At 36.9% G+C, this 14,203-nt stretch overlaps 1 protein-coding gene across 2 annotated transcripts in view; it reads left to right on the forward strand.

Moving 5' to 3' along the window:
* Window positions 1-1,663: 1,663 nt before the first annotated feature.
* The window catches only part of LOC112050031 (transmembrane protease serine 6), a 47,851-nt gene continuing 35,311 nt past the window's right edge, over window positions 1,664-14,203 (forward strand). The window contains exon 1 of one of the 2 annotated variants that reach the window (XM_024088155.2): window positions 1,664-2,516. In XM_024088155.2, the coding sequence (XP_023943923.2) occupies window positions 1,823-2,516 (694 nt within the window). In that variant the 5' untranslated portion in view covers window positions 1,664-1,822. The remainder of the gene's footprint in view (window positions 2,517-14,203) is intronic. The other variant, XM_052886942.1, reaches the window with a different exon arrangement.

Here is a 14,203-nt window from a genome sequence, read left to right on the forward strand (position 1 = left end):
TACATAAATATTTTTATTATAATATTAAATTCAAATATTAATATAATATTAAATTCAATTCAAATTATTAAATAAATAAATATGACAAGTTTCAAAATAATAGCAATGAACCTCATGCTCGTTGAACTCTTTTCAACTGAAAAATAAGATTCATACCAGCGCCATCTATTTGCAAGTAACGAAACTACTATCATTGATGCGTTTTCAAAGCGTTAGAGAGAGGCTTTGAAGGAGGTTTATATGTAAAGGCGTTGGTAGAGGGCGCTCTTAGAATAAATGTATAATTTCGTGGTCTGTTAACTGAAACGAGAATAATTTGAATATGTAATTGTCATCCTATTTTAAAAACCCAATATAGAACCAGGCTTCCCTCCCTCGATATGGAGCTTAGGCCTAACACGCTGCTCCGACGCCGATTGGCGGTTTTAGCATTATGTTAAATTATTTAACGAGCACACATTGACACTATCCAGTGTCAATGATAATAACCAGGACTGCAACTTAACGTGCTCTCCCAAGCACGGGGATGTAACACCGCCAACTTCTCAACTCCAGTCTAAGAATTGCATTGAAAATTTCTTAGAAGAAAGAAAAGCTCGGTATTTCATAGCTTAAACTAGTATTCGAACCTAGAACCTCGTGTGACGAAGTCACATAGGCTAATCATTGAACCAACGACGCAGTTACACTACTGAACATATTGTTATCTTTGCTAATATTATTACGAGGCACAAAGTCACTCTGCGGGCGATGGAACGAGCTATGCTTGGAGTTTCTCTGCGTGATCGAATCAGAAATGAGTAGATCCGCAGACGAACCAAAGTCACTGACATAGTTCAGTGATTCCAGAAGCTTAAGTGGTAATGAACAGGCCACATGGTTCGAAGAGCCGATGGACGTTGGGGTCCCAAGGTGCTGGAATGGCCATCCCACACTGGAAAGCGCAGTGTTGGTTGACCCCCCACTAGGCGGACCAAGGATATCAAGCGAGTTGCAAGGAGCCGCTGGATGCTGGCGGAAGTCCACGCAAGAGGCATATGTCCAGCAGTGGACGTCTATCGGCTGGTCTACTGAACCGATTTTGGAAATATTTATCCATTATTTGTTAAGTATGTCAGTGTCATAGGCTATATTTATCCCCGTATTTCCACAGTAACGGGAATAAAGCGGGTGAAACCGCGAGGCGTCTGCTAGTTAAAATATAATAAAGGATAATTAAAGAAATATTTATTAGTTCGTAATTTACGTAACGATAGAACTCCTGTGCAGCAATAGATTCTGTCAGTAAAAAAAATGTAATGCGTAACTCCTGTTCTCTTAAGAATATGGGGATAAAATATAGCCTATGTTCATCATTAGTAATGTATGATACTAATGGTGAAAGATCTTTATAAATCGGTCCAGTAGTTTTATAGTCTATTCAATGCAAACAAACAAACAAACAATCAAATCTTTCCTTTTTATAATACTAGTATAGATATTATACATAATAACTGCGACATATCATTCCAATGATTTCCCAATAAAAATCACCCGGATAATCCAGAAACAAAGTCACACCAAAACGGTTGCCAAGCAACGATATCACCAACCTGGGATTACGTAAAAACGTCACGACCGTGCACCTTTGCGTACCTTTACGTAAGATCAGTGATCTAAAAGAGGGGGCCGCGGCAGCCCCAGTCCGCGTTCGATCCCCGTCTGAGCCACACGCGTTAGAAAAAAAATGACATTCCAATAAAAAAAAGTAAAAACAAAATTTACACAAAGTGTCGCGAAGTAGAAGCAGCGTGAAAAAAAAACGGAAAATGAAAGTGAATTTATGAAGATCAGTGACCGCTTCAATATGTTAGCAAACAATTTGAAAGTGATTCTCATAGTGGCTGCGTCGTATGTTGTGGCTGAGCCAAGTCGCGCACTCACCCTGTACCAAAAACCCAGAACCTACCCTATGTTCATCCCTAAAACGCGACGAAAATACTCACGCATCCTATTCCTAGACGAGGAAGAGAGCCAACAGCCGTTAGGTTTGGGAGAGATAGACTTAACAAAGAAATACGATTCCAAAATTAAGTTCGATGATACCTCGGATTACGAATTCACTTCGCCGGACGAATTGAAAATCGACGGCAACGAACGGTTTTACGAATTACAAAGGTTGCGTTATCCAAAGTTTTATCAAGGCAGGTTCAGTCGGCCTTACGCGCCGAGCTTCAGTTTCGATCCGTACCAAACGTACGCGCCTCCTAGAACCGGGTTCTATGGTCCTAATGTGAATGGGTGGAAAGCGCGAAGCCCTCGCGTGGTGTTTCCGTACGCTCCGGACAGCGGGTCGAATTCCGTAAACTCTGTAAATTCCGTAAACACAGTGAATTCCGTACAGACGAACTCACACGGTGGTCCGAATTTCAATGACAACGTTGTGTTTCGTGATCAAACTCCCGCTAACGATGTCGGCGCTGAGGAGCAAGGGCTACAGGACATTTCTTCCGGTGCTGACGCTTTTTCCGAAAGAGGTAAGTTTGTTTTTATTTAAAACTACTAACGGAAACGAATCTTTATTTAGTTACGCATAAAATTTAATAATAATAAAATATTGCTTTCTATGTAACTTATGATTTACTTGTTATTTTGTACATTTTAACTAATAAAGACCTAAGTTAAGCATTTTATTTCTAATATAATAGACAAGGTAAAACCCCTGTTATTTTCTTTGTTTTTAATTTATGTATACAGTAAGTAAGACACTGTAAGCTTCTGTCAAACAATTTTTTTTTTAAATACTGAACCTTCAGGATCTATCAAACACCAGTCAAATACAATTGCACCGAATAAAATTGCTCTTAAGCCCACCAACTTCTTTCGATCTCGCTATGGAGTTGGTGTTACACAATTACAATAACATAATTAATTAATTAATTAACATTGATAAATAAATATTAAACAAAACCACTTTATTTTGACATTTTCTGACAATCGCAATTTGACAAATTGGTCATCCTACTCGTAGCTATCTTCAGCTCATGGCTTAACTATTTCAGTATTTTTGTAACTAACCATCCATCATTACAGTTTTGACTGGTTTTTGCGGAATAACAAAATAAATCATGTTACTTATTCTACATCACGAACTTCCGTGAAGTGACGCCTGCTTCGATTCATGTAAACAATTGGTTTTGCTTTCTTCTGCACATATGACAAAGTATAAAATTGAAAATTAACTAACTGTTGTTGTTGTTAAAATCATATCTACACTAGTATTATAAAGCTGAAGAGCTTGTTTGTTTGATTGAATAATCGCGCTAATATCAGGAACTACTACTTTTACGATTTCAAAAATTATTTCAGTGTTAGATAGCCTATTTATCGAGGAAGGCTATAGGCTATATATTATTCCCTTAATTCCGCGCGACGTCAGCCAGTTTATAAATAAAGGATCTTAACAAATAGACGGTTGGACAATAATGTGATATAAAGATTCCGCCTTTTCGTTTTTTCCTTTGGGAGATAAAGTAACTCCAAAAAGAACAACTGTTGAGTTTCCCCTCAGTGTAATCGGCTTTTCAAACCAGTGGTAAAATTACTACTCAATGTTGTCTTAGTTTTACAAAAGTGCTAATATTGAGTCTGTATGGAATTCATATATTTACATTTATTTAATTGGATTCACAACTTTTCTTTCATACTTTAATGAGCCGAAATTTCAATTCTAAAATCAATTGAATCCGTGAGAAAACGGTTTCCAAACAAATAATCATGAGAAGTGATAAAAGTTTCACTTCATTTACTTAAGCGTCGCACACCTTGCTGATTTTATGGTTACCAATTTATTTTAACAAGATGCCATCCAATTTCAAGTTACCATACAAGTGACAATGTGGTCTGAAAGTTAGCATAGAATTGGAAGATTTAATTTACTCACATACTAATCTCTAGGCGGCCTCCGTGGCGCAGTGGTATATGCGGTGGATTTACAAGACCCCCAGCAGGGCCGATTGAAGTTTTCATAATTGGTCCAGGTCTGGCTGGTGGGAGGCTTCGGCTGTGGCTAGTTACACCCTACCGACAAAGACGTACCGCCAAGCGATTTAGCGTTCCAGTAAAATATCGTGTAGAAACCGAGAGGAGTGTGGATTTCATCCTACTCCTAACAAATTAGCCCGCTTCCATCTTAGATTACATCATCACTTACCATCAGGTGAGATTGTAGTCAAGGGCTAACTTGTAGAGATTTAAACTTTTGACGAGTCCCTTTTTCTTTAGTCCTATTTCTTTAAACTTTTGACGAGTCCCTTCGTCAAAAGTTTAAAGAAATAGGCATTTTAACAGTAGCCTGTCAGTATATATATAACAGTATAGTTTATGTGAGACAAAATATTAATTTGTACAAACGAAAAGGAGATCTAAACCCACGTCTTACTAGACACGGGCATAAGTTAGTTATTTCTGCATATCGTCTCCAAAGAGTTAAAAAATCTTTTGTGGGTTTGGGTGTACTCTTCTATAACAAGATCCCCAAGACTGTGATGGACTTGCCAATGCACAACTTTAAGCAATGTGTTAAAAAACATTTACTTAGTCGAGGTTACTACACTATTGATGAGTTCCTTAACGACAAAGGTGCTTGGAGGCCATTGGATCAGCTTCCACCTTCACACAGGAAATAAAACTATAAGAAATTGTAATTTAATTGTTATCAAATGTAAATTGTAATACTGTATGACTTTTTAAAAAGAGCAACTGTTGAGTTTCTTGCCGGTATCTTCTCAGCAGAACCTGCCTTCCGAACCGGTGGTAGAATCTTTACAAATAGTCAACTGACGTGTCAAAAGTGCTTGTAAACTGAGCCTACTTGAAATAAATGAATTTTGAATTTTGAGAATAAAAAAAGGGCAGTAACACGACGGAAAGTGAATTTGCTTGCGGCCTTGCAAATTCATATGGCGGCCTTGCCAGTATCATATGATATTCCGATATCAAGGGACTAATTTCCTTGGGGGAAACTAATTCGCTTTGGGAATTAAAGACTAATTTTAAATTAAGACTAATAAAAATTGGTCTTATTGTATAAGATACTTATCATCATACTATAAGAATAATTTGCTTGGAGGCTTATTTTGTCAGAAGAATACTTCTCTTGGTGGTCATCACAATGAATGTCAGACCTGAATGGAGCTGCTGCTTTGTCAAGTTTTTAACCAACTTCAAAAAAAGGAGCAGGTTCTCAATCCAACGCGTATGATTTTTCTTATGTTTCTTACCTCATAACTTATTCATTTACTAACCAATTTTGAAAAATATTTTTTATCAATATTATTTATAATAAGCTGAAGTCTATTTGGAATATTTTGCACTGGTTTCAGTGTTTCACGAAAAAAAATCAAAGAGTTAGTTTGTTTATTTGAACGCTCAAATCTCAGGAACTGGAAGCGGTTTTTCATATTTAGAAAAATCTTTGTACATTTAACTGATCCATTGCACTGCTAATTCCAAAAAGAAAGTGAGTCGCAATATTCAGTTTAAAAATTTTGCTAATCATTTTACTATACAGTTTATAACTATTTGTTTATGTATTTCTTTTTTTGCACCGAGTAAACCCGTGAGATAGCAAACACCAAGAAGACCGAGTACCATGAAGAACAGTTAAATATAAGACGCCATTTTTATCGCGAATGTATGTAATAGCGTCAATGTGACCAAGCCTTTACTTAACCGGGAAAAGTGTTGTGTAAAACTACCGTTTGCGGCTTACTACTGATGATTAATGAGTATGATGACCATGTGATGACCCCTGATATAATGACATGTTTATGAAATATTGCTCAACATTAAATTTCAACAAAATTCTGCATTAAGTACTGTATTTTACAAGTAAGGCGAAAAAGAAAACATCTTTTTCGCCTTATTAAGAATAAAAAAAAGAATAGGTATGGAAGAGACTGATCTCTTCCATACCTATTCTTTTTTTTATTCTCTACAGGTTAACCCTTGATTACAATCTCACCTGATGGTAAGTGATGATGCAATCTAAGATGACAGCGGGCTAACTTATTACTCCTTTCGGTTTCTACACGACATCGTACGTCTTAGCGGTACGTCTTTGTCGGTAGGGTGGTAACTAGCCACGGCCGAAAGCCTCCCACCAGCCAAATGTGTTTTACCAGTAAGGCGAAAGAGAGTAATGTTACTTGGGGGTCGGTCTATCCGTTACAGAAAGCGCTGTAACTTTACAGAATTCAGGTACAGAATCGTCATAAGCCACTTCATAACAGAATGTTGGGCTTAAACACCACTGCCTAACATCCCCTTAATAACTTAATCCTCCTTCTATGATAAGAACGCTGTTTAATGATATTGTATAAAACTATACATGAATTAGTTTTACCTGGCATCTTATCAAATTTTCACCTATTTATTTCTTTTCCTATTTATTTAAATAAGGCTTAACATAAAACTATGTGGATGTGTGAAGGTGCCCAAAACAAATTTACGTATGAGTGTGCACAGGAAGTTAACAATCTAGTTCTTTCATCCCCATTCTACCACAGAACAGCGAAACACCTTAAACATTGGCATCCTTTTGTTGTCGACATCCAGTCGAAACTTTTTGCATCAACGTTAAGAACTGCTAACACATATAATTTGACTGTTTCCTGACACTTATAATTTGATCACCTTCAAGGCAAGAGTGAATGGGCATCTTCTAGGCAAGCGCGCTTCATCTTAGACCTCATCATTGCTTTCCATCAGGCATGACTGTAGTCAAGCGCAAGCCAATAAAACATGAAAAAAAAAACAAAATTCATCAAAAATTCATATATAGAACGCTGTCAAACAAAATTCAACCTTATTTCGAAACTGACAACATGATAATTAAAATCGCAACCACCCTTCATTTGCGTACACGCTACATTTTGTCACGCAACTATGAAAAATGAGAGTTGTTTACACTACACGGAAAATTGAACTTTAAAATGTATTACATAAAGCGTATTATCGAATACGGAATAACACAATCAATATTATTTTTATGACCGCAAATGTCGATGGTAAGAATCGATATTGAATCTTATTCATACTTAATATAAAGTGCATTTTCGCGTTTCACATTTACTATCAAAATTTAGTTTTACTGTCTCAATTCTTTTCCCGTTTGCAAACACTTTTTCTATTGAACACGTTAAAGTAACATTTTGCAATTTCTAACATATAGGAAATGAGTTTAGGTTTTACCTCATTGGCCTATTGGTCTATTGTCTTATAAAGATATCTGGGGTTTGACTCCTGAATTGGATTTATTTTGAGATTTTTTTTAATCAGATCGTTTTCTGTTACCTTCTTATGAAGACTTAGGAGTTTGTGACGGTTTGAGAGCATCATCATCTACTATCAGGTGAGATTGTGACAGAATTTGCCGAGGAAAAAATGAAGCTATCTTATTTATACCAACGAACAACGTCGCTACTTATTAAAAACATAGCGCTAAGCGATTATTAGCATTTAACAATTTTTATTATTTTTTTTCTATTTTTTTTATTCTTTACAAGTTAACTCTATAACAATCTCACCTGATGGTAAGTGATGATGCTATCTAAGATAGAAGCGGACTAACTTGTTAGTCCGCTGAATGCTAAATCGCTTGGCGGTACTCGTACGTCTTTGCCGGTAGGGTGGTAACTAGCAACGACCGAAGCCTCCCACCAGGCAGACCTGGGCCAATTAAGAAAACGTCAATCGCCCAGCCGGGGATAGAACCCAGGACTTCCGTCTTGTAAATCCACCGCGCATACCACTACGCCACGGAGGCCGTCAAAGATTTGGAACTTTGACCCCCATGCTGCTGCAATGCGTGTTGGCGGGCTTGAGATGATAACCATCAGATGTTAATGATTAGGAACAGGACCGTCGGCTTATCGTGCTTTCTGAGGCACGAGGTACACTACTAACTTCCCAACTCCAGGTTAAGAATTCTTACTGAGATTTTCTTAGAAGATGTCTGTCCATATCCAAATATGGTTTTTATCCTCCTTGCTGAGGGTCGTGACACCTAACAAAAGCTTGCTTCATAACGATATCGAGTAGAGTTAAGTGTTTTTTTTATATATTTTGTTAAATAAAATTAATGAAACAAAAGTGTCTAAGCATGAGCATCTCACGACAAACTCTAGACGACCACCACGACAAACTACAGGGTAGAATACAGGTTTAGAGGGAATAGGAATCTGTAACCAATGCTGGAGTCACCAAATGGTCTATTTTCCGCGTGACGTCACTATATGGGCCAGTTAAGGCCAAAACACGGTCATTAGCGAACTTTCTAGATTCGCTTTCGAGTTGCGCAATGATGCTCTTGTCAAAATCGGCTGTCGTAATGCGTGACGCAATGCCGCTTAGCCCTGCTTGGTCGAAGTGCATTGCTATTTAGATCAGAATAGATTAACTGAGAATTCCATTGTACGTACATTCTACATACATTTTTAATTTTTCAAAACTTGCACAAATATGTGCAAATTTTGATAAAGACATGGAGCAAGTTTTGCTGTAGTAATTTTTAGTGGTATTTTTTTCTTGCTAATAAAAAGTTTTTTTTTTATTCTTTACAAATTAGCCCTTGACTACAATCTCACCTGATGGTAAGTGATGATGCAGTCTAAGATGGAATCGGGCTAACTTGTTAGGAGGAGGATGAAAATCCACACCCCTTTCGGTTTCTACACGGCATCGTACCGGAACGCTAAATCGCTAAATCGTAACAATTTATTAGTTGAAAAATGCCGTCAATGTATCTAATACAGAATAAAGTATGTCATATAAGGAATTCCTTAATCCTTAATTCCTTAATCCACTGGTCACAAGTCCTGGACTTTGCACGGAGTTTTTCTCTCTGCCCCGCGATTGACTCGGCACCGCCACTGTGGATCCATGTATTGCTAAGATATTTGTCTCAATATCCCATCTCAAAAACATTTTCATAAACCAATGTCAATACAAATGTTTATTGCTTGCACTGTAAAAAAAATATCAGTTCAGCTCTATATGCCCTATCACTCTATATTAGCCTGTATTGTTCTTCGTGAATCTCTTTCTAGGATCGCTAACGCTTCAAAAACTAAAAAAATATAGGAATGACGTTCGTCATCGATAGGTCACGTGATCAACCTGACGGTCGCTTATGTTATTCCCATAGATACTTTTAGTTTTCGAAGCGTTTCCATTTAGCGTTTGTAGATAGAGAATTGATGTGTAAGCTTGGCTACGGACCCATCTTATATTATCTACAAACTGTACACTTTAGTTAATGCGGCTGTGTGTGTGACTTTAATTTTTATTGACTTAAGCAAGTGGTCCATCTAAACGCTAAATGAAAAACCATTTCTTAAAAGAAAAGAAATTATTCGTTTCGCTTGAAACAAATTTGATATTGAGTTTGTTCTCTACCTTTGTGTACTTGCCTCGACTTTACTACAGATTAGGAAAGCAGATTCTACTAAAAGCCTACAAAAACACAGCACTTGCAATTTTAAAATAATCATCACATACAACTATCATTTACAAATTACATATTATTAGTTCTTGTGTGTAAATGAAAGCAAATCCAAATGCCTCCAAGCGTTTTAGCCATTAAGAGATCTTCGTAGCTTCGAGTGTGTGTTGGCTAGTCTCAAGTTAGCCGTCATCACCGAAATTTGGTTAGGAGATAAACATTACCTAAATAAACATTTTAATAAAAAAAATTCAACCGACTTCCATCACAAAAAATACTCTAAACTAAAAAGCAAAAAATAACATCGCACCTATGTGCTACCTTCTGATCAGTTTGAAGGCGGTACCAATCCAGTGTCGTATTTCGAATTTTGAAAATTTTGAATTTTTTTTGATTTTGAAAATTACAATATTTCTGTAGTTCTTTGAGAAACGGCTTCAAAAATGGTCCACAAAAGACGGAAATATCGCTGGATATACATAAAAACATACATAGAGCGATTAATTGTCTCGTTAGTCAAGAAATAAATTCGACCATCTCTTATTACTTTAAAGTCGCAGCATTGCCTCCATAAAGCTGCGACCCGGTATTTTGTTTTGGCGACCAGGCCGCGACCCACCTGATGCGGGAAACGCTGCCATATAGGAAAAGGAAGGATGCGTGGCCTTTGTAATTTTTACTGAAATATACTATAGAACCCAAGTCTCGAGCGTCTGCGAATCCTAACCCAATTTCGTGACAAACGCGCGGAGCTGTCAAATAATTTTAATGACAATAACACTTTCGTGCTATACAAGCTCTGTTCCCAGCGTTTATCTGTTTTTTGCGCGGCCATCAGTGAAACTAACAACTTTTACATTACACCAGCACTCCCACGGTCTTGAGCCTTAGAAATTGTTACATATTGTTATTGTTTTTATTGTAAACGTCACTCGCAAAGACATTGCTACACGACCACTCCTCTTCGGATCACTAGGTTCTGGGTTCGAGTCTTGAGTATGAACAGTTTTTCTTTATTCTAAGAAATAAAGTAAAATTTCTTAGCCCGGAGTAAGGAAGTTAGAAGAAGAAGAGAAGCAGAATGTACTATTCTTCTTAAGTCGTGTTGGTCTGTCATAACGTTTTTATTTTGATAACGATCGTAAAAACGATAATATTATCACTCTAAGCACACCAAACCGCATTGGAAAAGCGAGGTAGGCCTGGCTGATATTAATGATGACAGGGCCAGGCCTGCCTTTTAGTAGAAGAGGATATACTCCGCCTCCTGAGCACAGCAGGCGGCCGGTCCCATATACTATCATTAACCTCTGATCATTATGACACCGACCAGCGTGGAGGTTCTAAGCTACACATTAGTAAAACAGGACAATAGCAAATGTGCATGAGAGTGTAAAACCACCAACTTCCCAACTCTAGGCTAAGAAGTTTTACTGTCAATTTCTTGATAAGAGGTTCATTGAATGGAGGAGAAACATTTCAACGCCCGACCTAGGACTCCAACCCAGGACCTTGTGATCTAAAACCACATAGGTTAAACACAGTGAGCACTGTGAGACAGTAAAACTAAGATAATGTACGCAAAACTCAGTTTAATCGATTGGGGACAACATTCGGTTGCATGTTGTTAAAAACAAATATTACAGGTTAAAAAAACTTGTTAAAAAAATGTAAATTATACATGATATTTACAATCACGTCTTTATGAGTCAAGGGGTCAGATCTCAAAGAAGTGCATTCTTAATTGAGCAGTTACTCAATACTTACGTGAAGCTGGCGTTATGTCATCGCCAAATGTCACAAATTCCACCGTTGTATAATATTATGGCCAACAACTTGGTATTGTCAAACCAATGTTTGGCCAATTTTCTAGGAAACAACCTTTGGCAAATTTTCTAGGAAACAAACTTTGGCAAATATTCTAGGAATGTAACTTGCCAATATTGGGAGAAAGCTTTGCACGTAGGTTACAAAACTATCTTAGACCTTAATATATCTACAGATAATAAATGTTATCGTATTGAAAAGCAATATTTATGTCAATAAAATAAATTACATAGCAATGTAGCTTTTGTTATATTTCCGGAAGTTGTTTCAGTCAAAGGCCCTAAAGCTAAAAGCTTCGACAAATACCTTGAGAAACATAGGCTTGGCTCGTAGATCAAATAAGTCGGGTACCGAAGTCAGGAATATTCGAGACGACAGGTATAGTAAGTAGTTTCCTTATGGAGACAAGACCAATCAATCATCATGGCCTTGAAATCCGTTACTGGATTTTATTTTTACTTTCCTGTCACGTTTCTGCAATTTCTGGATAGGAGCGCTTACCATAAAGCGAGGGAAGTGTGTGTTATTTGATATAAATTGATAATGACATTTAAAAACACGCTTGTGTTTTATTTTGTTTCTTGCTGTTTTGTATTAAATCTTTTTAGAACTATGATATCCTTAAAATATCTAGTAGGTAGTTGTAGTACGCAATTCTGGGTGCAGCGCCAATATGGCTTGCCCGAGGCGGTAGTCAGTGCCAGACTAGGCAAGGGCGTAGAGTCAATCACAGGGCTCTTAATCTGCTAAGTGGTAAAATAATAATCAATACGTAATGATGATGATGATGATAAGTTGTCAATATATCGAACTAGCGGACGCCCGCGACTTCGTCCGCCATTAGGCCTTCTCGCAAAATCCTGTCTTAGTGGACCTCTACTTCCTATAAACTAACTCTCTGCCCAATTTTAACTTTGTACGGTTTTCGAGATATCTTGATGAATGACCATTCGCATTTATAGTATATTAAGATGTCGATACGAATATCGATGGTGTTTAATAGGACAGTTAATTACTATAAACACTATTGGACTCTAAGATATAGAAAACTCAGAGATGACATTGCAGTATTATATATTCAAGCAAATTCAGGACATGCCAATAACATTTACTTTGATAATTACGTAGAGTTGTAGATCAATACACTTGAAAACGCAGTTCCCCTTTATTTTTCAGGGCCGTAGCAAATATTTTTACTGTTGAAATCCGGCACTGGCTGTTAGAACCGTTGTATAATAATATGACCAACAAAACAAATTGGTTGTTGTAAGCCAATGTTTGAACAAATATTCGATGAAGTAACTAAATGGTGCTAACATTCGATGACAAGTTAAGTTAGCGCTTGACTGCGATCTTACCTGTTGATAACTGGCGATGCTATCTATGAAAGTATAAAAGTTTCATTATTTTACTAATTGTTACCGCCAACTTTGTCCATTGTCAATCCCAACGATACTTTACTAAAGAGTAAAGATGCGTAACACTGGGTTTCGCTAATTAAAAAGACGTCGCACGGTTTCACCCGCGTGGTTCCCGTTCCCGTAGGAATACGGGGATAAAAGCATGTAGCACTAGGGATAGTGTAACTTCCCAACACTGAATTTTTTAAATCGGTTCAGTAGTTCCAGAGCCCATTCAAAACATGATATCTAACTAAATCAACAATCAATTTGGAAATTGAGGTAGAAACGCAGTCATACATTTTTTTTTTTATTCATGCGCCTCGATTAGTGACAATTGCAGTATTCTTGCCACCATTCCATGTGGAATAGGCACTGTATTTGTATGTATTTTTTTTGCATTTGTATGTATTTTTGGACATGATTTGTATTGTTACTAGGATAAGTTAACTGATGTTCCCTGTATTCTTTGTCAATAAAAAATGTATTATTTTTTTAATATTATTCAAAAGGTATTAGGTATATCTAATTGTTCAAAGCTTATTAAACTTTATTTTCATTACTTTAATGACTTGTGTGTGAACCAATTAATGAAATGATGAGTGATTTATACCCTCATTTTTAATTTGTTTGTTAGTAAACATTGCACATTGAGTTTGGCTTTAGTATTATAACACAGAAGTGAGGAATCTATACTAATATTATAAAGCTGAAGAGTCTATTTGTTTGTTTGATTGAACGCGCTAATCTCAGGAACTACTGGTCGGATTTGAAAAATCTTTCTGTGTTAGATAGCCCATTTATCGAGGAAGGCTATAGGCTATATATTATCCCCGTATTCATATGGGAACGGGAACCTCGCGGGTGAAACCGCGCGACGTCAGCTAGTACAGAATTAATTGCATACTAAAACCTATTTTTGCTTATTGACGCATTACATTTTGTTCAAAATTTCTTTAGTGAATTAGACCATGTAACAACGCAACAACCTTTTCCGTGTCAATACTTTTTTGTACATCCTTAGTAAGTGGTTGTAAAGTTAGTCTGAGAAGACCTCTATTTGAAACTGTGAAAATTTATTAACTTCACTGTTCACAGTTCGGTATTCTTTTTGTTATCACCATTTGACAATATTGTATAGAACCTTTTAACGCCTATCCGTCAGTCACTCGAAACAAAGCCTTTTTATACGTAATTCTAAACAAAACCTCTCACTTCCGCATTTAGTAAAAGATTAAATTAGCATAAAAACTGACGGTAATACTTAAAAACTCGTTTTCATACATTGCTTAACGGGAGTCAATGACATTGCGGTGTACTATACAGGAACGAGAAATGTGAAGGAATCTACTATTAGAGAGAGATAGTTGCGTACGCCGCGTCCATGGGTGCGAGGGAGATGGGTGTATTATGCGTACTTGCGTTCTGGTGACAGTGAAATCTTTAAGGGGGAGTGTGACCAGTTTTTTTTCTGTTCCGGAAAAGTACAGTT

This window comes from Bicyclus anynana, chromosome 18 (assembly GCF_947172395.1).
Source record: "Bicyclus anynana chromosome 18, ilBicAnyn1.1, whole genome shotgun sequence".
NCBI lineage: Eukaryota > Metazoa > Arthropoda > Insecta > Lepidoptera > Nymphalidae > Bicyclus > Bicyclus anynana.